A 27210-nucleotide genomic window follows, 5' to 3' on the forward strand; every position below is an offset into this window, starting at 1 on the left:
TAAGATATCTATGCAATGATATGATTCACATCCAAAAAATATATTTGAGTGATTTCCATGAATTAGCCATCTATTAATTGAAAGTAACCATTGATTTCTGAAATCAATATGGCATGTTCAAAGTTCTACTTTTTTGATAACTTCTTAATATGTCCATTGGTATTGCAGAAAAAATAGTGGAAATGGAACTGACCTATGAAGAGTATGGGGAGTTTCTTGACAAGTATAATCTAATCAGGCTGACAGCTCTTGCAATTGATGGAGAAACGCACGAAAGTGTATTTGCATTGAAGGATATCTCCTTGATTAATCCTGATATTACAATGCAGGTAATGGCCAGAAAGATGACCCTCTGCTTGTGCTAAATGTTAACTTTTTCTCTTCCTTTTTAAATTTACCTTCAACAATTAGAACCATAAAAACACAAAGCTGTTTCTCCTTGTTGTGGATGAATTTTTTTCTTATTGATGGTTATGTAGATTTACAACCTGACTGAGCATTGTCAGGCTGAGAACCGTCATTATTGTATTTCAACAATAAGAGAGAGGTGTCGGCATTTATCTTGTGATCAAAGCTTGGTGTGGAAGGCCACAACAGGGTTCAATGTGCTAAAATATCCCCTGCAAGTGTAGGGATTGCATGAAGTGATAAATGAAAAAGGGAAGCAGAGTGCATGATTCAATTGTTAATTATCTTAATACAGCCATTAAACTCGAAAGGCCACTGAGAGAAAAAATCATAAATATGGAAAATCAGCACCAATGGTTCACACATTAATCTCAGAGACAATGCTGTCCCATTCCCTTCTGACCAGACTCCAATGCATTTCCTCCCCATGCTGCCTCCAATTTCACTGTCCTTTACAACACCTGCTTTGTCTGGGAAGCCCTCAATTTCATACCTGTTGCCAGCAAGAGAAGAATCTGGGCGGACACTGAGGCAAGGATGGTGATCTAATAGATCTTTATGCTGAAGGATTTTCTTTAATAGAGTTCTTTGTGATAAAGATGGGCATTACTCAAACCAAGAAGTTCACTGCTACCAACTCTAACCTGATTCCTTGCTCCCAGTTCTGACATTATTTGGGACATGGACCTCCCATTATTTTGCATGAAACCCAAAGGATTGGGGACCACCATCCCATCTTTCTTAAAATCAGGTAGTCCTCGGAGAACCAGGCCTGCAGGTCCTGAAGGATACTGATCCCACTTAGATTATGAAGAAGACACACAGTCCTCTTTTATTGTCATTTAGTAATGCATGCATTAAGAAATGATACAATACTTCCTCCGGTGTGATATCACAAAACACAGGACAGACCAACACTGAAAAAAACTGACAAAACTACATAATTATAACATATAGTTACAACAGTGCAACAATACCATAACTTGATGAAGAAGTCCCTGAGCACAATAACATTCAAAGTCTCTCAAATGTCCCACATCTCATGCAGACGGGAGAAGGAAGAAAAACTCTCCCTGCCATGCCGACCACAGTCCGACTCTGAGTCATCCGAAAACTTCGAGCTCTGATCAGCTCTCCGACACCGAGTACTGAGCGCCATCACTGTCCAAACAATTCGACCTCCTTCTTGGTCGCCAAAAGCAGGCAAGGCCAGGGATTTTGAGGCCTACCCTCCGAAAGATTCCCGACCACGCAGTAATGACAGCAGCGTACGAGCATTTCAGAAATTTCTCCAGATGTTCCTCTGTGCTTTCACGTTCATTCTCCATCAAATCAGAATTGTCCACGGCCCCTATTTAACAGATACGACAGCATTTTTCACCGGAGGGCTGCGCAAGCGCAGGCGCGCCACCATCTTCAATTTTGTGTGTCTCATGGAAAAAAGGCAGACGGTAGATAAAGTTAAGAAAGAGTTGTAGAGAGGAATGATTGGAATATTGCCTATCTCTAGTTTGCAGCACCCAGCTGCCTCCCACTTGGACAGCTATTCTATTGGATGACTCCAGACCGCAAATCCCGCTGTCTTCAACCCCAGTTCCGATAGCCCTGGACTCCTCCAGAACATGGCCCCTGCTACCTCCAGCTTGGACATTGATTTGATCAGAAACCTCCCGACTATATATATCCTACCATCCTTAACTCCGGTTTTGACAGCCCTGGATGTCTCCATCACCAACCCCAGTTCCAATGACTCTGGATGTCTTCAGACTGCAGATATCACCATCACTAACCCCAGTTCCAACAACTCTGGATGTCTCCAGACTGCAGATATCATCATCACCAACCCCAGTTCCAATGACTTTGGATGTCTCCAGACTGCAGATATCACCATCACTAACCCCAGTTCCAATGACTCTGGATTCTTCAGTAGTGATCTCAGCCACCTCCACTTCCAACGGAGACATTCCTCACAGCTGCTGGGCCCCTGGGCTCCACCTCTCCCAACCACTGCACCCCAACCCTGGGTCTTTCAAGCATCAATCTTCCTTCCATCCCATCTTCCCTAAACTTCTCAACCCTCCCCACTTCTGACACCACCAACTCTCTTCCCCTGCTCTAATCTCTTCCTCTCTCTAATCCCTGTCACCTCTTCACCATTCCACCTGACCTTCTCCTTTCTGAGGTGATGAGATTGGTGATGGTACAGGACACAATGGCCTGACTGTCCTGAGTGTGGTCCTTTTCCAGGGGTAAGTAAGAGGAGGTGTCAGCGTCGCCATCTGGCCTCAGCAAAGGTAGAGATCAGACCACCACACTACGACAGCACCCCTTTCACTGCGGGTTTGATGGTGAAGGCAATGCGTTCAGTGGAGATAATGACGACCCACCACGATGTCAAGATCTTGCTATGTCACCTCCGTTTCTGAGTCCACTTCTTTGGCAAGGATTCCCCAGCCCACACAGATGACTCCTTCTCCTGTCTCTAACCCTCCCTCTCTTCTTAGACACCCTGCTCTGGTTTCCTGCGTGCTCTAGATCTTTTCATTGCTGATTGCCAACAAGACATCAAATGGCTCAACTTCAGCACTCCTCTCTCTTCTTCGAACCTCACCCCCCCCGAACGCATTGCCGTTCATTCTCTCTGCACCAATCCCAACCTCGCCATCAAACCTGCAGTGAAAAGCGTGCTGTCGTAGTGTGGTGGACTGACCTTTACCTTGCTGAGGCCAGATGGCAAACACTGACACCTCCTCTTACTCACTCCTGGAAAAGGACCATCAGGCCATTGTCTCCTGCATCATCACCAATCTCATCAACTCTGGGAATCTCCCATCCACTGTACCAACCTCATAGTTACCTTAACCCACAATGCTCATTTCTAACTCCTACCTATGATCCACTAAATTGTCGGTCCGGGTAGGTCCATTGTTTCTGCCTGTTCTTGCCCCACTAAACACGTGTCAACATACCTTGACTCCATTTTATCCACATTGGTTCTCTGGCTCTGATCAACTCATTTTCACCATGGATGCCCAGTCCCTATACACTTCTATCCCCCATTGAGAAGGCCTTAAAGCTCTCCACTTCTTTCTCGATAACAAACCTGATCAGTTCCCCTCCATCATCACCCTCCTCCGTCTAATGGAACTAGTCCTAACCTTAACAAATTTTCTTGCAGCTCCTCCCACTTTCTCCAAACATAAGGTGTTGCCACAGGCATCCGAACGAGCTCCAGCTACGCCTGACTTACCATTGGCTCCATGGAGCAGTCCATGTTCCATTACATGTTCCCCTGTAATGATCTCCAACTCTATCCATGCAACATCGATGACTGCATTGGTGCTGCTTTATAATTTCCTCAGATGTGCCTCTGATTTCCACCCTGCCCTTAAATTGACTTGGTCCATTTCTGACACCTCTCTTCTCTCTCCCCTTTCTAGATCTCTGTCTCCACCGCCAAAGAAAAAAAAACTGCTGAGATCTTTCTTAAACCATAAGACCATAAGCTCTCGGAGCAGAATCAGGGCATTTGGCCCACTGAGCCTGCTCCACTATTTCATCATGGCTAATTCATATCCCTCTCAACCCCAATCTCCTACCTTCTCCCCATAACCCTTCAGGAATCAATTCAAACTCTGCCTTAAACGTACCCAATGACTTAGTCTCTGCAGCTGCCTGTAGCAATGAATTTCACAGATTCACTACTCTCTGGCTTTCTCTCACCCATTTATCCTCCATTTTCCAGATGTAAAGGGTATCTTCTTCTATGTTACTGCGAAGGCTAACAAAATGGCTTCTTTGTAATGTTATAATTAAAATGGCTTTTCTGTAATAACTGCGATGTAAGGAGTTCTTTCTCTCTCTTTCTTATTGCTTGTTTGGGTTATATTATTAATAAGAGGAGGAACAAACCAATTGGGATAGATGTTATTCTTTCTTGTGTGTCTGTAAGCTATTGTTTTCACGGGTGTTGATGGAATAAGGCACGATGGGGAGAGAGAGGAGACATGATGCTGTAAGCTGGCCAATGGGACTGACCCCGAGTGGAAGTCCAAGGCCCATGGTCTTTGGCGAGGAGAGGAGGCGAAGACAGACACATGTGGAGTGTCTGGTCGACCACTGTGGTTGGTCCCAGGCAGCGGGTCAAGGAGGTCAGAGGGGATCAAATGGTGGAAAGAGGAGCCTGTTACTTTAGCTCCAACTGTTGTGCATGAAGTGGTTGAACTTTGATAAGTTTGGTGCCTTTTACTTTCCTTTTATATTTTACCTCTATTAATTACATAGTTCCAGTAGGATCTATAAAGTGTAATCATTTAATTGCATATGGTGTATTGTCTGTTATTTGGCGGGGTGGGGTACATCACACAGCATCCACACAAACTTAATTACCCAATTTGGCGGGGACAAAGGCTGCTCCCACTAGATGAAAGCGAGTTGAGCGAGCCTGAGGCTTGCCAGGAGGCTACACAGACATCTGCACTCACCATTCCTGCTGCCCTAACAGGGATAGGGATCCCCTTGTCTTCACCTATCACCCATGAGCTTCTGCATCCAACACATTATTCTCCGCAACCTGTGTCATCTTCAATGGGATGTACCACCAAACACATCTTTACCTCCCCTCAACTCTCCATTTTCCACAGGGATCGCTCCTTCTAAGGTTCCCTTGTCCATTTATCCATTCCCACTAATCTCCGTCCTGCCACCTATCCCTGCAAGTGGTAGAAGTGCTACAGCTACCCATTCACCTTCTCCCTGCCCCCCATTCAGGGCCCCAAACAGTTCTTTCAGGTGAGGAAACACTTCAGCAGCGAACCCTGTTAGGGTCATCTACTGTATCTGGTGCTCCCGATGGGGCCTCCTCTACATTCTTGAGAACTGACATGGATTGGGGAGCAGCTTTGTAGAGCACCGCCGCTCCATTTTAATTCCTGTCTTCATTGCTATTTTGATATGTCAGTCAATGGCCTCCTCTTGAGGTCACTCTCTGGTTGGAGAAGCAATACTTTATGTTCCATCTAGGTAGCCTTTAACCTGATGCCATGAACATTCATTTGTCCAACTTCTAGTAGCTGTTTCCCCTCCCCCTTTCCTCTTCTTCAGTTCTCAACTCTGGCCTCTAACCTCACCTCCCAATAACTTCCTCCTGTGCTCCTCCTCCTTCCCTTTCCTCTGTCATCCACTCTCCTCTCCATCAGATTCCGTCTCATCCAGCCCTTTGCCTTTTGCGTCTATCAGCTCCCCAACCCAGCTGGGTTCACCTATCACCTTTTAACTTGTTTCCTTCCCCTCCTCCGTTTGTTCTTCTGACATCTTCCCCCTTCCTTTCCAGTCCTGATAAGAATCTCTGTCCCAAAAGTTGACAGTGTATTAATTTTCATAGATTTGCCTGACCTGCTGAGTTCCTCCAGCATTTTGTATGCGTTGCTGTAGAGAGAGTTGACTTCATACTTCACGTCTTCAGCAACAGCTTCCAAAATGATTTTCCTGATGCACACAATGTGAAATCTGTCAGGGTGAGCCAGTTGATGATGCATCTAACCACTCCTTCTGGGAAATTGCGGCTATTCTGATTTTTTTTCCTGCCTTGACTGTCTCTTTGGATGTCATGAGAAAACAGCTGTGTTATATCAAGGTCACTTGGCAAAAGTTTTCTCTCAGGACGCCCTGTAAAGCCGACATCTCTGACAAGGCTCCAGTAATCTCAGTACAGTACTCTCTTTGTCCTGAATGACTGATATCTGATCCCTAATTTTACAACAATAACCCCAGGGCCTTGCCTCTCACACACCTTACACACAATCAGGATATGTCATCTTCTCTACTCTTATAATAAACTGCAGCATCACATTTGCCTTTTAATTGCTTTCTCTACCTGCAACTTAACAGTCAGTGATTAATTTATTCCCATGTATGTATGGATGCTGACATCTTTCAACGACTCACTTCTTAATAAATACCCAGCATTTCTACTGGTATATCTTAACTTATATCCTCCCCTGAAGCCTCTTTGCAACCACATCACAGCTTATAACAAATCCTTGGAATTGTATCATTAGATGTTCCTCTCAATTTTATCCTTGAGATAGATTCTGAGCAGTTGGTGTCCAACATGATCTCAGTGACAGTCTACCCATCAAAGCATCATGATGCATCACCTGTTTATTCCTACTCTATTGAGAATTGGTTAACAGACAAAGAGCAAAGTGTGGGAGTAATGGGACTTACCCATGTTGGCAGGCTGTGATGTGTGGTCCCACAGGGATCGGTGCTTAGTGGCTCCAATATGCAGGATTGAAAGAAACTACAGAGGGCGGAATATTCAGCCAGCTCCTTTGCAGGCAAAACCCTCCACACCATCTAAGACATCTTCAAAAGGCATTCTTCATTAAGGACCGTCACTACCTGGGACCTCCTTTCTTTTAATTAAGAAAAGAGAGGTGGTATTAGAGCATGAAGACCCACACTCAACATCTTAGAAATAGCTTCTTCTCCTCTGTGATCAGATTTCTGAACAGTCCTTGAAAAATTCCCTGCCATTCTTCTTTCACACGATTTATTTGCAATTTATAGTAATTGTCATGTCTTGCACTGCACTGCTGCTACAAAACAACAAAGTCCATGACATATGTCAATGGCATCTGATTCTGTTTCTGCAATAGCTCCAGGAGATTTTTAGCCATGTGTCTGTAAGCATAATCATGCTAACCTTTATATAACCTGTATATATCTATGTCTATCTATCTAATCTATCTATCTTTATAAATATACTATATGTCTTTAAAAAGGAAACATTAGTACAAGATAAAATGATAAAGTCATAGGAATGCAAGACATGCAATAAAAATGATAAGTTAGCCAAGGCAGACAAAGTGAAACTAGTAAAGGGAATGCCAAGTATAAAAGGGTATTGTATGTTATAGAATACACATACTGACCATATTATGTCTGTTAAGCCACAGACAGATGGAAGGTTACCTGGGCATTGTAATTCTAGGCAATTTCTAGAGTAGGTTACGTGGTTGGCACAACATTGTGGGCTGAAGGGCCTGTAACATGCTGTAGATGTCTATGATTCTCTGCGGTATAAGTTTTTTAGTGAAGGGTTTGAACACTGGGCTGTCTTGCTGGCGGCCATTGACCATTCACGGTGCAAATAGCAACTTACTTTCTCCCTTTTCCAGACACATTCCTGTATGGGCAATTTGGAGTATAAATAACCTTATATTTTAGATGTTCTTTAAAAAATGCTTGTCTTTGCAGGTATTAGGAACACCTGTGGTTTCACAAAAGCTGAATGTAGCAATCAGTTTTGAAAATCTTTTACCTGTGCCACTGAACAACTGTACCTTCACTCTTGAGGGAGCTGGTCTGATTGATGGTCAGTTGGAAATTGGGTAAGTGAAAATATTGAAAATGGAAAACACATGCTTCCAAAGTAAATATGACATTTATTCTCAAGACGTATGCAATAAATGGATTGCAAAGACACTATAAAAATCAAACAAATTGGGATAAGAAACCAAGATGATGTAGTATTGCAGACACCATAATAATGCTTAAGAGCTTTTTGGATTGGCAAACGAATATGTAGGGATTAGATGGTTTTGTATATTGTGCAGGGAGAATAGATGAATTTAATTTGGCATCATGCTTGGCACTAGCATCAAGGGCCATAGTGTTCTGTTCTACGTTCTGCAATAAACTTGTCTTTGATTTCGACTATGTTCCAAATACACAAAGTAGTATTTTCAAGTCTAATCTGGAATCGTATACCTGTGTAATTAAATAATATATATGAGGATAAACAAACATATGTGAATTATTCAGCAATTAGACTGGGGGATGGTACTGGGAAGATGCATTAGAAAATAGTTTTGTAGGTAAAATTAAGTTTAGTTTATAATTTCTTTTTGAAATTTTACTTTATTTTAGGCTTGGCCAGTTAGATCCTGGAGAAGTGATTAAAAAGAAGGTTTCATTCATTCCCAGCAAAACAGGACTGAAGAAGTTGACCACTGATTTTGATAGCGACAAGCTGAAGGATGTGAAAGGTTATCTAAATATTGATGTTCAAGAAGGTGGAATATGATCCGAAAAGTTCCGGGATATTTCACAGAATATGTAATACAAATTTGTTCAGCCATTTTTTTTTAGAATTTTAGACTTTTGCAGAAATTAGAGGCATATTGCTTTTAGTTGGCACATTTGAGGTTTTCACTTGTTGCAAATACATTCTCAGCATTATTACTTGTGCGATTTGTATACTGTATGCTTGTCTGCTTGAGAAATCACTGATTCTAGATTGTCTCGCTCTTGTATGTAATTGTGTTTACCCCAATACTCGGTTTGGGTAGTGGTGGAATCACCAATATCACTTAGTGGCAAAAACATCTGAAACTGTTCAACTAATTAAAAATCTTGAGTTCTTAAAATTTCACAATTCTGTCATTGGAAGTTTAGTTTCCTTGACTTGGCATTAAAGAGAGGAATTAATTTCTCCCTTTGCACTTAGATGTAAAATACTTGTTGGTCAGTTACTAAGAATTATTTGTAAATTGATGTTCAGTCACTGAGCTGATAACTGATTCATGGTGATTTCCAGAGCACAAATTTTGACTTTGTGCTTTACTAAGGGTAAGAGGCTGATTGCATCGATGACAATGTGGTTTCTTCTCCTGCCTATTTTCACCTATTCACCATATGTCGACAATCAATGATGAGGGAAATGTGGATAAAAGGAAGAAGCTAGCTTTGGTCTAATTGAAATGTTCTGAGCTGATTTTGTAAAGAACTCATTTTACAGAATTTGTTGTGAGCTGCATATTTTTGATTGCTTAATAGCACAATCAACTTTTGATGTGGAAATGTTAACTTACCAATCTGGAGTTTCTTAATTCATCTGTTGTCCAACCTTGCCCCTTCCTTCAGTGACATTACCTGCGGACAACTTACTCCAATCAATTTGCAGGTGACCTGGTCGTTAAAACCACATCATTTTTATTACTGAATTGTAATATTTAATTATGTGATTTCAAACATTTGCAACATTTTCATTTCTGCCATTGGTCACAAAGTGCAACATATGGTGTAGTATGACTTCCATTTTCTTCAATTTTTCAATAAATGATAAAATGTGAATTTGTATGAGTATAAGGGCAATATACTGGGATTTTTTTTATTACTGCTGATTTTAATTGTGGCTATTCTGGGTGACATTGTTTTTGATAGCTGATTGAAATAAACCATACATAGAATGAATTCGTTAAACTTATTTTATCAGGCTCTAATCATGACCTTATCTGCAGTTTTCAAAGGGAATGTGAAAGAAATAAGAACAGCTGGCATGGATAAGTTGGGCCAAAGGGCTTGTTTCCATGTTGAATAAATCTATGATTATCATTGGATAAAAGTTTTATACGTTATTTCTTTGCAGCTTCCACTGGCTGTTCTTCAAAGTTACATTTGGCTGTAAGGAGAAGCCACATGAAATTTATTGTTGAAAAGTTATAATTCATTTGGACATTGCATATAGAGACAATGCTATTTCTACACAGTGTAAATAGGAGAAGGTATTTGTTTTTTCAACTAATTTTTAAATATTTTATGTGGAACAGTGCCTCTTTAGCATCTTCTTGAGCTGATTAAGAAGAATCTAATGAGCTATCCCCATCAAAGCTCCTTCATATTATTCCTTATGTTTGAGAAGGGGAAACGGAAGCAGAGATTTCATAGCTGACAACTTCACAAATTTGACTTGTCAATCATTTCTCTTGTCCAATAACAAAAGTGGGATCACTTCTCATTTTTCTATATTGTGGAACAAAACAACTCTTTCATACTCCACCCTGCAATGTGCAAATAAACCCTTTGTTTCACTGTGGAAAGGAGTGCTGAGAGATAAGTCCTCAAAACAAACTGCAGAAGATTAGTGATGCCCTCCTGCCTGTGTGCACAGAGACACGAGCAACCTGCGGCAGCGCTCCACAGCTCCACACAACATTGTCCAGGTACCAGCGGCAGAGTTACCAAAAATTACCCCTGATTCACTAACAGGTTCATTACATGATTATCAAGGTCCTCTCCCAGACCAGTACTGAGGCTCTGAACATTCTCAGACACCACAGGCAGCCCATGTCACTTGCATTCCTGATATCAGTTTTCTGAAACATCAGCCCTTCTCTGAGCCACAGTTTTGAAACAGATTTCCAGGTGGACAGTGAAACCTTTTCAATGACATTCTTAAAGTCCTGTGAAATATGTAAGATTCCCTGAAAATAGTTGGCCTGTTGCGAGACTGGAGAAATAACTGCTGACAAAGAGAAAACCTGCAGATGCTGGAAATCTGAGAAACACGCACACAATGTTGGAGGAACTGCAAACCAGGCAGAACCTAGGAAAAGAGTACAGTCAACTTTTCGGGCCAAAACCCTTCTGTGTGGGATCATGAGTCTCTATAATGGAAGCATATAGAAACCAAGCTTAATTAGTTACAAATATCTAAAGCCAAGTGACCCACCCACCCTGTGACAACCCACCTGCTCCACCTGTTTCTGAGTATGCAGAATCATCAGCTGCCGGAGAGCTCAAAGGAAAGGAGAAACTAGGTCATTTTTTTCCCTGAGGTGCAAATCAGATCATTGAAAATTAATGATCACAAGCTGTGGCACATTGATATGAGAAATCATTATCAAGGACATCAGAAGGGTGCCTGAAGTTATTGTCCTTGCTGATCATAAGACCATTAGACATAGGAGCAAAAGTAGGGCATTCGATCCATTGAGTCTGCCCCACCATTCAATCATGGGTGGATCCAATTCTTCCAGTCATCCCCACTCCCGTGCCTTCTCCCCATACCCTTTCATGCCCTGGCTAATCAAGAACCTATCAAGTCTCTGCCGTAAATACACCCATTCACTTGGTCTCCACAGCTGCTCATGGCAACAAATTCCACAGATTTACCACCCTCTGACTAAAGTAATTTCTCAGCATCTCTACTCTAAATGGACGTCCTTCAATCCTGAAGTCTTGCCTTCTTGTCCTAGACTTCCCTACCCTGGGAAATAACTTTGCCATATCTAATCTGTTCAGGCCTTTAAACATTTGGAATGTTTCTATAAGATCCCCCCTTCATTCTCCTGAACTCCAGGGAATACAGCCCAAGAGCTGCCAGATGTTCCTCATACAGTAACTCTTTCATTCCTGGAATCATTCTCATGAATCTTCTTTGAACCCTCTCCAGTGCCAGTATATCCTTTCTAAAATAAGGAGCCCAAAACTGCACACAGTAGTCCAAGTGTGGTCTCACGACTGCCTTATAGAGCCTCAACATCACATCCCTGCCCTTATATTCTATACCTCTAGAAATGAAAGTCAACATCACATTCGTCTTCCTCACCACTGACTCAACCTGGAGGTTAACCTTTATCCTGCACAAGGATTCCCAGGTTCCTTTGCATTTCTGCATTTTGAATTCTCTCCCCATCTAAATAATAGTCTGCCCATTTATTTCTTCCAATGAAGTTCCTGACTCTACATATTCCAACACTGTATTTCATTTGCCACTTCTTAGCCCATCCCCCTAAACTATCTAAGTCCCTCTGCAGGCTCTCTGTTTCCTCAACACTACTCTCTCCTCTGCCTATCTTTGTATCATTGTCAAACCTGGCCACAAATCCATTAATCCCATAGTCCAAATCATAGACATACATCGTAAAAAGCAACGGTCCCTACACTGACCCCTGTGGAACTCCACTAGTAACCGGCAGCCAGCCAGAATAGGATCCCTTTATTCCCACTCTCAGTTTTCTGCCAATCAGCCAATGCTCCCCTGATGCTAGTAACTTCCCCATAATTCCATGGACTCCTATCTTGCTAAGCAGCCTCATGTGCAGCATGTATCAAAGGCCTTCTGAAAATCCAAGTACACCACACCTATTGCATCTCCTTTGTCCACCTTGCTTGTAATTTCCTCAAAAAATTGCAGTAGGTTAGTCAGGCAGGATTTTCCTTTCAGGAAACCATGCTGGCTTTGACCTATCTTGTCATGTGCCTCCAGCTATTCCATAATCTCATCCCATACAATTGATTCCAACCACTTCCCAACTGATGATGTCAGGCTAACAGGTCTATGGTTTCCTTTTTGATGCCCCCCATTCTTCTTAAATAGCAGAGTAACATTTGCAATTTCTCAGTCATCTGGTACAATGCCAGAATCTATCGATTCATGAAAGGTCATTGTTAATGCCTCTGGAATCTCACCAGCTACTTCCTTCAAAACCCGAGGGTACATTTCATCAGGTCCAGGAGATTTATCCACCCTCAGACCATTAAGCTTCCTGAGCACCTCCTCAGTCGTAATTTTCACAGCACATACTTCACTTCCCTGACACTCTTGAATGTCCAGTATACCGCAGATGTCTTCCACTATGAAGACTGATGCAAAATAGGCCTTCAGTTCCTCTGCCATCTCTGATTGTCTCATTACAATGTCTCCAGCGTCATTTTCTATTGGTCCTATATCTACCCTCTAATCTTTTACTCTTTATATACTTAAAAAGCTTTCAGTATCTTCTTTGATATTAGTCGCCAGCTTCCTTTCATAATTCATCTTATCCTTCATAATGACCTTCTTAGTTTCCTTCTGCAAGTTTTTAAAAGCTCCCCAATCCTCTACTTTCCCATTTGCTTTGGATTCTTTGTATGTCCTCTCTTTTGCTTTTACCTTGGCTTTGACTTCACTTGTCAGCCACGGTAGTGTCCTTCTTCCTTTCAAAAATTTCTTCTTATTTTGGAATATATCTGTCTTGCGCTTTCTTCCCCTTTCACTGCGTGTTTGATGGTGAGGGCAATACGCTCAGTGGGAATAATGACGACCCACCACGATGTCAAGATCTTGTTATGTCACCTCCGTTTCAGAGTCCCCTTCTTTGGCAAGGATTCCCCAGCCTACACAGATGATCCCTTCTCCTGTCTCTAACCCTCCCTCTCTTCTTAGACACCCTGCTCTAGTTTCCTGCGTGCTCTGGATCTTTTCATTGCTGATTGCCAACAAGACATCAAATGGCTCAACTTCAGCACTCCTCTCTCTTCTTCGAACCTTACCCCCCCGAACGCATTGCCCTTCATTCTCTCTGCACCAATCCCAACCTCACCATCAAACCTGCAGTGAAAAGCGTGCTGTCATAGTGTGGTGGACTGACCTTTACCTTGCTGAGGCCAGATGGCAAACACTGACACCTCCTCTTACTCACTCCTGGAAAAGGACCATCAGGCCATTGTCTCCTGCATCATCACCAATCTCATCAACTCTGGGAATCTCCCATCCACTGTACCAACCTCATAGTTACCTTAACCCACAATGCTCATTTCTAACTCCTACCTATGATCCACTAAATTGTCGGTCCGGGTAGGTCCATTGTTTCTGCCTGTTCTTGCCCCACTAAACACGTGTCAACATACCTTGACTCCATTTTATCCACATTGGTTCTCTGGCTCTGATCAACTCATTTTCACCATGGATGCCCAGTCCCTATACACTTCTATCCCCCATTGAGAAGGCCTTAAAGCTCTCCACTTCTTTCTCGATAACAAACCTGATCAGTTCCCCTCCATCGTCACCCTCCTCTGTCTAATGGAACTAGTCCTAAACTTAACAAATTTTCTTGCAGCTCCTCCCACTTTCTCCAAACGTAAGGTGTTGCCACAGGCATCCGAACGAGCTCCAGCTACGCCTGACTTATCATTGGCTCCATGGAGCAGTCCATGTTCCATTACATGTTCCCCTGTAATGATCCCCAACTCTATCCATGCAACATCGATGACTGCATTGGTGCTGCTTCGTAATTTCCTCAGATGTGCCTCTGATTTCCACCCTGCCCTTAAATTGACTTGGTCCATTTCTGACACCTCTCTTCTCTCTCCCCTTTCTAGATCTCTGTCTCCATCGCCAAAGAAAAAAAAAACTGCTGAGATCTTTCTTAAACCATAAGACCATAAGCTCTCGGAGCAGAATCAGGGCATTTGGCCCACTGAGCCTGCTCCACTATTTCATCATGGCTAATTCATATCCCTCTCAACCCCAATCTCCTACCTTCTCCCCATAACCCTTCAGGAATCAATTCAAACTCTGCCTTAAACGTACCCAATGACTTAGTCTCTGCAGCTGCCTGTAGCAATGAATTTTACAAATTCACTACTCTCTGGCTGAAGAAACTCCTCCTCTTCTCGGTTCAAAATGGACATCCCTCTATTCTGAGCTTGAGTCCTCTGGTCTTAGCTCCCCCACCATAGGAAACATTCTCTCCACATTCACTCTATCAAGGCATGTTGGTCTGTTGTGAGACTGGAGAAGGAACTGCTGACAAAGAGAAAACCTGCAGATGCTGGAAATCCGAGAAACACGCACACAATGCTGGAGGATCTGCAAGCCAGGCAGAACCTAGGAAAAGAGTACAGTCAACTTTTCGGGCCAACCCCCTCCTGTGTGGGATCATGAGTCTCTATAATGGGAGCATATGGGAACTAAGCTTAATTAGTTACAAATATCTAAACCCAAGTGACCCACCCACCCTGTCACAACCCACCTGCTCCACCTGTTTCTGAGTATGCAGAATCATCAGCTGCCTGAAAGCTCAAAGGAAAGGAGGAACTGGGACATTTTTTTCCCTGAGGAGCAAATCAGATCGTTAAAAATTAATGATCACAAGCTGTGGCACGTTGATATGAGAACCTATTATCAAAGACATCAGAAGGGCATCTGAAGTTATTTTCTTTGCTGATCATAAGACCATAAGATAAATGAGCTGAAGTAGGCTATTCGGCCCATTAAGTCTGCCCCACCATTCAATCATGGGCTGATCCAATTCTTCCAGTCATCCCCATTCCCCTTCCTTCTCCCCATATCCATTGATGCCCTGGCTAATCAAGAACCTATCTGCCTCTGCCTTAAACGCACCAATGGCTTGGCCTGCACAGCCCCTCATGGCAACAAATTCCACAGATTTATCACCCTCTGACTAAAGTAATTTCTCAGCATCTCTATTCCAAATGGACGTCCTTCCATCCTGAAGTCGTGCCTTCTTGTCCTAGACTTCCCTACCATGGAAAATAACTTTGCCATTTCTACTCTGTTCAGGCCTTTAAACATTTGGAATGTTATATATGTATGACAGATGCTTGAAATCCAAGCAATGCACACAGAAATTGCTGGAGGAAGTCAGCCGGCCAGGCAGCATCTATGCGAAAGAGTACAGTTGACATTTCAGGTCAAGACCCTTCATCAGGTTGGAGAAAAAAGATGAGGAGTCAGAGTAAGAAGGTGGGGGGAGGGGAGGAAGAACCACGAGGTGCTAGGAGAAAGCGGTGGGGGGTGGGGGGTGGGGAGAGGGGTAAAGTAAAGAGCTGGGAAGTTGATTGGTGAAAAAGGTACAGAGCTGGAGAAGGGGGAATCTAATAGGAGAGGAGAGAAGGGCATGGAAGGGAAAAAAAGGGAGGTGATGGGCAGGTAAGGAAATAAGGTGATAGAGGGAAATGTGAATGGGGAATGGTGAAGGGGTAGGGGCCATTACAGGAAGTTCAAAGATTGATGCTCATGTCATCAGATTGGAGGCTACCCAGACGGAATATAAGGTGTTGCTCCTCCAACCCAAGTGTTTCCTCATTGCGATAGTAGAGGAGGCCACAGTCTGACATGTCGGAATGGGAATGGGAAGTGGAATTAAAATGAGTGGCCACTGGGAGATCACATATTTTCTGGCAGGTGGAGCATTGGTGCTCGGTGAAGTGGTCTCCCAGTCTTCGTCAGGTTTCACCAATATACAGGAGGCCACCACACCGGGAGCCCGGATGCAGTAGATGACTCCAGCAGACTCACAGGTGAAGTGTTGCCTCACCTTGAAGGACTGTTGGGGATAGGTACAGATATGTTTGAAAGATTCACCACAAGACTAGCTTGAAGTATTCCTGCAAGGGCACTGTTTGTAAACTAGGAGACTCTCTGCACTTCCAGGCTCAAAAATATGTCTCTACATCTTCGGTAGCCTGACAAGTACCCTGAGCTCCCTTGGAGTACTTCCCTACCCCTCTCTTATCTCTCCTATTATACACTCAGTCAACTGAAATGCCAGAACAGTATTACCTGTGTCATGGTATTTCCCCTTTAACAAGTAGCTGCGTAGGTTGCATCACTGCACTACATACAAGTTATTGTGAGAACTTGGAACTCTGCACTGAAAACAACAATGTTAGATTCTACTCAGCATAAGACAGTGTAATGCACTCAGGTTGGAGGAACAACACCTTATATTCCATCTGGGTAGCCTCCAACTTGATGGCATGAACATCGACTTCTCTAACTTCCGCTAATGCCCCACCTCCCCTCGTACTCCATCCGTTATTTATTTTTATACACACATTCTTTCTCTCACTCTCCTTTTTCTCCCTCTGTCCCTCTGACTATATCCCTTGCCCATCCTCTGCGTTCCCTCCCCCCGCTTGTCTTTCTTCCCGGACCTCCTGTCCCATGATCCTCTCATATCCCCTTTGCCAATCACCTGTCCAGCTCTTGGCTCCATCCCTTCCCCTCCTGTCTTCTCCTATCATTTTGGATCTCCCACTCCCCCTCCCACTTTCAAATCTCTTACTATCTCTTCCTTCAGTTAGTCCTGATGAAGGGTCTCGGCTTGAAACGTCGACTGTACCTCTTCCTAGAGATGCTGCCTGGCCTGCTGCGTTCACCAGCAACTTTGATGTGTGTTGCAGTGTAATAAATGGTATTTTTCCATGAATTTTCCAAGGGAAGTTCCCAATTTATACAAACAGAATTCCGGGTGACCTACAAGGCAATTGTAATGCCCTTGAAAGAATCATGAAACAATTTCTAGATTGAAATATTCTGTATTTGATTAACTGTTGTTTAGGATTTCAGAAAACATTTGCTGGATTTTTTGAGTGGGGTGCATGTTTAAGGGCAGATGGAGTCTTTAAATGGCAATTAAGTAAAAAAAATAGCTGCTTTGACACCAGTGCTCTCCATTAGTACAACACAAAGTTGTAGCTTTAATATTTGCATCAGGCTTTGAAGTGTAGCCTGAATGTATAACTTCATGTTTTAAATTGAGAAAGCCACTCCTCAGTTACGGCCAAACGAATTAAAGTTATACATGTTTGTAATTACTGTTGGATTAATTATGTAAAAACTGTTTAAGATATGGAAATGGAGCTTTCTAGGGAAACAGAGAACTTCCAGAGAAGTGTAATGCTACAGAGTGAGTTAGTGCTTAGTTCCTTGAAAGTAACTTCACAGGTAGACAGGGTGGTGAAAAATGTTTTAATGTTGTTGCTAAGGCTACACTTGGAGTACCATGTACAGTTTTGATAGCCTTGTTAGAGGCGAGATGTGGTTAAACCGGAAAAAGTGCAGAAAATATTAATGAAGAAATTTATAAGACCACAGGGCCAGACTTACAGGGAAAAGTTGATTGGGCTAGATCTTTATTTCTTGATTTCTTGGAGCACAGGCGAACCTTACAGAGGTTCATAAAATCTTGAGGGGCATAGATAAAGTGGATATTCGTAGCCTTTTGCATAGAGTAGGGATTCCACTACTGTAGACATAGATGAAAGGGGGAGGGTGATGAGAATGGAACCAGCAGCCATAGGAAGTGTTTGAGAGAGGTGTGAGAGTATCATTTAAGAAGCACTTGGATTGGTACGTGCAGGGGCAAGGTTTAGAGGGGAATTGGAACTAGGTGGTGTTCAGCATTGTTGGCATTGATTTGCTGCTGTAACTGGCTTGTATCCGTTCTGTGTTGTTCTATGACTAAAAATAAATGTATTAACTATACAGTCAAAATGTGTGGTGAGCATTCATCTGTCAAGGCTGGTTTAAGTTGTCAGACTTAATCATTTAATTTCCTTACCAGCTGATGAACGTTTAACATTAGATGCACCCATTACTGAAGAGGAAATAAAGAAAGCAATTCTTTCGATGAATTCTGGTAAAGCATGATTGCCGATTGTGTCGCCTCTGATCTAGGCCAACATTTTCGTGCAGGGCGGCATCTAATGAATCAGCTTGTTTATTTTGGCTTTTTTCTTAAAGGTGTGCTGGGTGCGTCCCGGCCACCGCTGCACCACTGCATGCTTTGCAGATCAGTGTCGGTCAGTGGCTGGGAGGTTGGGGACCACTGTACCACCCCAGCCTCCGACGACTCAGCCTAACACACCATCATCAGTGTGCTCGCTGTCTTCCCGGTTCCGATAAGTGATAGTACACTGTACATACATTATTTCTACTTTATATAGGCTGTCTATTCTTATGTGTTATTTGGTATGATTTGGCAGCTTCATAGCTTACAGGTTACTGGAGAGCGTGTTTCTGCCAAGAGCGCTTGCGTGAGATTTTTGTTATGGAGAACAGTGCAGCACTGACTGTAGAAAAGTATTTCTACTTTATATAGGCTGTGTATTTATCATATTATTCCTGCTTTTCTTTATGTTACTATTATTTTAGGTTTTATGTGTTATTTGGCTTGATTTGGTAGGTTATTTTTTTGGTCTGCGAACGCGCAGAAATTTTTCCCATATAAATAAATGGTAATTGTTTCTTCACTTTACGACATTCCGGCTTACAAACCATTTCATAGGAACGCTCTACCTTCGGATGGCGGGAGCAACCTGTATTTATTTGAGATACTTCAGAAATTAAACTTTAGCTCAAAATTTATATCTTGGATTCAATTGATGTATCGTAAACCTCTGACTGCCGTATTTACCAATAATCAGAGATCCCGGTTTTTTAGGCTTTTTCGAGGAACTAGGCAGGACTGTCCTTTAAGCTCTTTACTTATTGATATTTCCCCGGAGCCCTTGGCAATTGCTATTTGTGACTCACCTAATATATTTGGCGTTATCCGTGGGAATGGAAAACAAAGTATCACTATATGCAGATGACTTGTTTCTATACGTCTCTAACCCAGAAAAATCCAACCCTGCAGTAATAAAACTATTGGCTCAATTTAGTAGTTTTTCTGGTTATAATTTGAATCTTAGTAAGAGTGTGTTTTTCCCATTAAATATGCAAGTTCCAATTTATAGACAATCACCATTTAGATTAGTTACTGATTATTTTACTTATTTGGGTGTTAAAATTACTAAGAAGCACAAGGATCTATTTAAAGTTAATTTTTTACCCTTAATTGATCATGTTAAACAAATGTTTACTAAATGGTTCCCTTTGTCCTTATCTTTGATTGGTTGAATTAATATTATTAAGATGATTATTTGACCTAAATTTTTGTATCTATATTTCAGGCGTATCAATTTTTATCCCTAAATCTTTTTTTAATATTATTGATCCTAAAATTTCTTCATCTATATGGCAGGATAGAAATCCCAGGTTAAGTCAGAAATATTTATGGAAATCAAAAAAAGAAGGCGGTTTGGCTTTGCTGAACCAAGTTAACATGCAAAGTTTCCTCACTGACATAAACACTCATGCACACGCACACCCTACTGTTATATCTACCAGTTCAGCTCTCCACGTTCGTGATACCTCGTGACCTGTGCATCACCGACCGAACAGATCCAAGTGTGAGTGTTATTTTAGAAAAATACTCACCAACTTAAATGGCTAGGAACGCTGGCCACACAACGGGTCACGAAGTATCCCACTCCTGACACCAAAGGTTGTAGTGTGGATGAAATCAGCGGAGAGACAGAGTCACTGGTAGATACAAAGCAGCTTCTTTATTTGACACAAGGTACAGCAAGCATCATACGGACAGAGACGCTTTCGGTAGAAAGGTCTGCTAGCCCAATGTGGGCTTGATATTTATATGCTAAACACAAAGGCAGTTGCTATTTAAAAAGTTATAGACAACGCATAGACAATGCTTCTTTTTGAAGCTACATACAAAACATCACACCTCCTAACTTCATCCTTTCCTTCCGACACCAACATGTCTGGGTTGGTATCCACAGCCTTCAGGATGCAAGTTAAATCCACAATATATTTATTTGGCATTTTACGTGCTAACGTAGAGGACAATTAATATTATAAAGTATAGATAATACTGTCTTCGAAACTACCTGTAAACCTCAAAATCTTCTACTCCCACTTAAAGAAGGCAAACGTAAAAGAGGCGGACAACAGAAGACATTCAAAGACGTCTTAAAAGCCAACATGAAGAAATGTAACATCGACATCAACAATTTGGAAACTAATGCCAAGGACAGGAAACTCTGGCAAGCCATCATCCGTGAAGGACCAGCAACTTTCGAAGCCAACAGATGTGCAGAGTTAGAAGAAAAGAGAAGAAAATGGAAAGAGAGGCAGCAACAACCAAAGCCCAGTCTGCCATCTGGAACTACCTGGCCTGAAGGCGGAAGAACTTTCAAATCCAAGATTGAACTCATAAGCCACTTGAGAGCCCATAAGTTGATCAACAGAACGAAGACCATCATCCTCGACCTCGAGGGATAGCCACAATGATGACGACAGTGCAGAATAGCCCCTTCTTGCCCATTGAACTGTTGCGACCAGCAATACCTGACTTAACCCTATCTGAATTGTGTGACAGTTTATAGTGGCCAATTAACCTATTCACTGGAAATTCTTTGAACTGTGGGAGGAAAGTGGACCACACAGAGAAAACCAATATGTTCCATGGGGAAGATGTACAGACTCCTTACAGATGTCTTGGAACTGAACTCTGAACTCTGACGTCCCAGCTGTAATCGTGTCTCTTTCATGGCTACACTACCATGGCGACCAAATAAAGCTAATCTTTAAAAAAAGTCTTTAGGTCACAAAATTGGTCACAGAATAGTCTGTGCTCTGCTAATACTACAACACTGTTCACCTACTACACTACGTTAACAGTGTCGTGCTAACGAACTTCTTGTCCATTTAATCTACAGTAGCTGGAGTAAATTGTACTAAGTGCCAAAACCTTCTTTCAAATCTTCAGTTAGAACAAGTATACAACTTAATTTGCAAGTTTTGAATAGGGTCAACAGGATAGTTTATCCGGTTTAAGGTGTCAGGTGTCAGCTGGCCGTGGGTGTTTTGCGATTTGGATGTGGAATGTATTTTTTGACTGCAAGTTTAGACTGAATCCAGGAAACTAAAAAGGAGTGAAGCATATCAGTCTTGTTTGCCTGAATCTATTTATGCACTAACTCCAAAAGTAGTAGGTAAATTTAAATGAAAAAATTGCGGATTCTGCAAATCTGAAATAAAAAAGTAAATGCTGAATTGCTCGACAAGTCAGGTAGCATTTGTGGAAGAAGAAATAGAGTTAATTTTTCATTGTCAGAACTGGAGAATCAGAATCGGGTTTATTATCACTGACATATGTCGTGATATTTGTTTTAGTGGCCATAGTAGAGAGCAAGACATAACAGTTACTAGAAGTTATTGAAAAAATTCTGCAAAAGAGGAATAATGCGGTGGTGTTCGTGGATTCATAGGCCATTCAGAAACTAATGGAAGAGGGGAAGAAACTGTTCTTAAAATGCTGATTGTGGGGGTTCTGGTGATGTCATCGCTCAGAATGGCCGCTTAAATCAACAGCTCCTCCGGAAAAATGCATATTTTGCCACGTTAATCCATCAAATATAAGATCTTTCGAAAATATCTGAATTGATAAGGAGGGCAAGAGTGGGGAAAAAGAATGGAGATTAAAAAAAGCACCACTGCGGAGCCTATGGAAGAGAGAGGTACAGCGCGCGTCTCTCCCACACTTGCCTGTGGTGGCAAGGCTGACGCTGGGCCTTGTGCAGGCAAAGCAGCAAATATGATAAGGATTCTGGAAGAGATAAGGGAAGTCCTAAAAAGTATAAAGCAGCAACTCAATGATATAAAGTCAGAGCTCGCCAACGTCAATGAGAAAATAGTGGTGGCAGAGACTGGAATTGAGAAAGTGGAAGATCGCTTGCAAAACGTGGAACAGATACTAAGTAAGACGATAAAAATATTAAATCAACAGGAAAGTAAATTGCTTGACCAGGAGGGAAGATCGCGACGGAAAAATATCAGGATTTATAATGTTCCCGAAGGAGCGGAGGGATTGTCGATGATGGACTTTGTAGACAAGCTGCTGCGGGAAGCGCTGGAGATTCCTCAAACTACAGAGATTGAAAGAGAAAGGGCACATCGTTGGCTCGTCCTGCACCTCCTGGAGACAGAGAAGGTAAACCGCGCTCCATAGTACTTAGATTCCTTCGATTCAAGAGCAAGGTGGAGATTCTACGAAGGGCCTGGGGTAAGAAGAGGGTGTTTTGGAATGGGAAGTTCTTTCTTTTCAAATCTTTTTATTGTATATATATAGGAAAAATAACATGAGTATATCGAAGTAACAACACTTACAATGCCTCAAAAAAACCATCATCTTAAAGATTGAAAAAAAATTTTGTGATAACAAAAAAAACCTACTAAGCAGAAAAGTGAGAAAAAAAAGAGAACCCATTAAGTGTACAACCCCGGAGCCATGCATCATACAAAAAGCTTCTAAAAATAAACATCAAACTGCCAGCAAGAAAAGAAAATATATAAAAGAATTTACAATTAGATCGTGGAAAAATTATATCAATTAACTCAAATGATAATAACGAGCAAATGAACCCCATCTTTTCTCAAAATCAAATAAAGGTTCAAAGGTTCGACTTCTAATTTTCTCCAAACTAAGACATAGCATCACTTGAGAGAACCATTGTGACAAAGTAGGAGCTGATGTATCCCTCCACTTCAACAAAATGGCCTTCCTAGCTATCAATGTAACAAATGCAATAACATGTTGGTCAGACACAGAAATACCATGAATATTTTGAGGAATTATTCCAAAAAGCACAGTTAATTTATTAGGTTGTAAATTAATTTTAAGTGCTTTAGAAATTGTTGAGAAAACTGACTTCCAGAACTGTTCCAATATAGAACAAGACCAAAACATATGTGTCAGAGTAGCTATCTCAGGTTTACATCTATCACAATGACTATCAACGTTAGGAAAAAATTTAAAAAGTCTCTCCTTTGTCAAATGATAACGATGTACAATTTTAAATTGAATCAATGAATGGCTAGCACAAATTGAAGAAGAGTTAACCAACTTCAATATCCGCATCCAATCCTCCGTCATAAAAGTCAAATTAAGTTCCTTTTCCCAATCCTGTTTAATCTTAGACAAAGGACGCTTATCCCATTGTAATAATAAATTATAAATTCTTCCAATAGAACCCTTAATCAAAGGATTCATACTCATAATAGTATCTAACAGGTCAGCCTCCAATATGTAAGGGAAATTACTTAAATATTTTTGTAAAAAATGTCTAACTTGAAGGTATTGCAAAAAGTGTGAATAGGAAAGAGAATATTTATCAGTTAATTGTTCAAAGGACATCAATCTATCTTCTTTAAATAAATCCAAAAAAGAATTAATACCTTTATTTTTCCAAAGTAGAAAAATTGGATCACTCAAAGAAGGCTTAAAAAAGTAATTTCGGTAAATTAAACTACAAAGTTTAAATTTTGTAAGATTAAAAGAATTGCGGAACTGGAGCCAAATTTGTAAAGAATACTTAATCACAGGATATAAGTTTAAATTAACAACTTTACCTAATTGCATAGGTAAAGGAGCCCTCAATAACGAAGTTAAATAAAACTGTTTTGCAACTTTTAGTTCCAGATCTACCCAAATTGGCCGATCAGTCTTATCAACCCAGTATAACCAAAAAGACATATATCACAGATTAACAGCCCAATAACACATTCTAAAATTAGGCAAAGCAAGACCTCCATCCTTTTTCAATTTTTGTAAATGACATTTACTAATTCTTGGTCTTTTATTATTCCAAATAAAAGATAAAATAGTAGAATCAATCCGATCAAAAAACTTCCTAGTCTGAAAAACAGGAATATTCTGAAATAAATATAAAAATTTTGGTAGAATCATCGTTTTAACTATATGAATACGACCAACAAGTAAAAATGTAAGTGGACTCCATCTACTAAATAAGTACTTCATAGAGTCTACTAAGGGAACAAAATTAGCTTTATAAAGATCCTTATATTTTTTAGTAATTACAATACCTAAATATCTAAAAGAGACTGATACTTTGAAAGGAGTATTATCATATATAGAAACAGAATCATTTAAAGGAAATAATTCACTTCTACTAAAATTAATTTTATATCCTGAAAAACCTCTGAATTCATTAAATAATTTTAACAGGGCAGGAATGGATTCGTCAGGGTTAGATATATAAACCAATAAATCATCAGCATAAAGAGAGACCTTATGCATGGTCTCATTCACAAATATCCCATGGATATTTTTAGCCTCACAAAGAGCAATAGCAAGGGGTCTAATATTAAATTAAACAACAAAGGACTTAATGGACAACCTTGCCTTGTTCCCTATGAAAGCTGAAAAAAAGGAGACCTACAATTGTTAGTAACAACAGTAGCAATAGGGGCTTTATCTATCATTTTAATCCAATTATTAAAATTAACACCAAATCCAAATTTCTCTAAAACATTGAATAAATATTTCCATTCGACTCGGTCGAACGCTTTTTCAGCATCCAAAGATACAACACATTGTGTAATTTTAGAAGAGGATGAATATATAATTTTAAGTAGTCTCCGAACATTTGAAAAGGAATAACGACCCTTTATAAAGCCTGTTTGATCTTTTACCCAAAATATTCTCCAACCGATTGGCCATTATCTTTGACAAGATCTTAGCGTAAACATTCAGTAATGAAATAGGTCTATATGAAGCACAGTCAGTGGGATCTCTATCTTTTTTAAGAATTAAAGAAATGGAGGCCTCATAAAAAGTAGAGGGTAAGTCACCTTTCACAAAAAAAATCATTAAACATTTCCGAAATATACGGAGACAGCAACTTTCCAAATGTTTTATAAAATTCTACGAGATAGCCATCAAGTCCTGGGGACTTACCAGATTGCATTGGAAAAATAGCTTTATGAATTTCGGCTTCAGTAATTTGAGTATTGAGAATCTTTTGATCCTCAGCCGAGATTTTAGGAAAAACAATCTTTCGTAAAAAAGCATTCATTTTAGAGGAATCTAACAGACATTGAGATTTATATAGCTCAGCATAAAAATCTTGAAAAATCTTATTAATTTCCTCATATTCCTGAGCTAAGGTACCATCTTTTCTACGAATTTTCATGATTTGCCTTTTGGCTGTAGCCATTTTTAATTGAGATGCAAGCAGTTTATTATTTTTATCTCCAGACATATAAAATTGGCTCTTTAACTTAAGCAAATAACCTTCAATGGGATGAGTTAATAACAGGTTATATTGTGATTGAAGTTCCACCCTTTGTTTAAATAAATCAGTATTGGGGGAAATTGCATTAATATTATCTAAATCTTTAATTTGTTTTGAAATTCTATCTAATTCTGCTTTAGTTTGTTTTTTAAGTTTAGCTGAATAAGAAATAATCTGACCGTGTAAAAATGCTTTAAATGTATCCCATACAACTAATTTAGACATACCCCCTATATCATTAAAAAAAATCCTTAATCTGGGTTTCAATGAAAGTGACAAAGTCAGAGTCTTGCAATAATGTCTGAGACATGCGCCAAGGTGGGCGGGCAAGAGTGACATCATCAAATTCAAAAGACAAACTCAGAGGCGCATGATCAGATATAGCAATAGCGTCATATTTGCAGGTTTTAACACTAGGCAAGAAGCGGGGTTCGATTATAATATAATCGATCCTCGAATATTTTTTATAAACATGTGAGAAGAAAGAATATTCTCTATTGTCAGGATTAAGATACCTCCACAAATCAATCAACCCAAAATCAATCAAAAAGGAATTAATAAATGACGTGGATCGATTTGGAAGTCGCTGATTGGTTGAGCTCTTATCAATCATAGGATTTAAACAACAATTAAAATCCCCACCCATTATGAGCATATATTCATTTAAATCAGGCAGTAAAGCGAATACCTTTTTAAAAAAAGGATCATCTAAGTTAGGACCATATAAATTAATCAAAACTTTTCTATTACAGTTTGTTCCTTTAACAATTAAAAATCTACCGTTAGAATCTGATTCAATATCCTCTTGAATAAATATATTAGGTTTAATGGAAATAGACACGCCTCTTGTTTTACTCTGAGAGGTGGAGTGGAATTGCAAACCGTTCCACCATCTAAAAAAATCTATTTTGATCTTCCGCCCTGATATGTGTCTCTTGAGCAAAAATTATATCAGGTTGGAATAGGTTAATAATTTTAAAAGTCTTCTTTCGTTTAATAGGATGATTCCAACCACGTACATTCCAATTTATTATATTAATCAGTTTGAACAGCATACTATAATTTCATTCCAATTTATACATGCACAAAGCACATACCAATGCAGGATGATCAAAGATGGCGGCGATGAAGAATACAACCAGATAAAAAACACGCATGCTCCGGAACCACCCAATGGGAAACTCCTAACGCTAAACCCACCCACCCACACCTGGAAACCCAAAAAAGGCAAGTGATCTACAATAGAATTCAAAGCTGCTGACTGTTCTGTCTGTGTTTTCTTTCCCTCCCCCCAGTTAGTAAAAAAAGTAGAGTGACCTTGTGAGAAAGACAATAAAGTCTCAGGAAAAAAAGGTATTTACATTCCATTGACTGATCAACAAGGACCAAAATAATGTTATCTCTTAGACAGAAAAACCAGCGCCATGTTTAAGTTTAATATTAATTCCCTAAAAAGCTTTAAATTCAGTTATAAAATGTTATAATAGAACAGAAAAATATATA

General features: G+C 40.5%; 1 protein-coding gene across 2 annotated transcripts in view; it reads left to right on the top strand.

The window, feature by feature from the left end:
• LOC134336834 (protein-glutamine gamma-glutamyltransferase 2-like) overlaps positions 1-9744 on the top strand; it is a 77117-nt gene extending 67373 nt beyond the window's left edge. For both annotated transcript variants that reach the window (XM_063031385.1, XM_063031393.1), the window contains exons 11-13: positions 169-329; positions 7672-7805; positions 8344-9744. In XM_063031385.1, coding sequence (XP_062887455.1) covers positions 169-329; positions 7672-7805; positions 8344-8500 — 452 coding nt within the window. In that variant the 3' untranslated portion in view covers positions 8501-9744. The remainder of the gene's footprint in view (positions 1-168; positions 330-7671; positions 7806-8343) is intronic.
• The last annotated feature ends 17466 nt before the right edge of the window (positions 9745-27210 follow it).

Source organism: Mobula hypostoma, chromosome 2 (assembly GCF_963921235.1).
Source record: "Mobula hypostoma chromosome 2, sMobHyp1.1, whole genome shotgun sequence".
NCBI classification, from domain to species: domain Eukaryota; kingdom Metazoa; phylum Chordata; class Chondrichthyes; order Myliobatiformes; family Myliobatidae; genus Mobula; species Mobula hypostoma.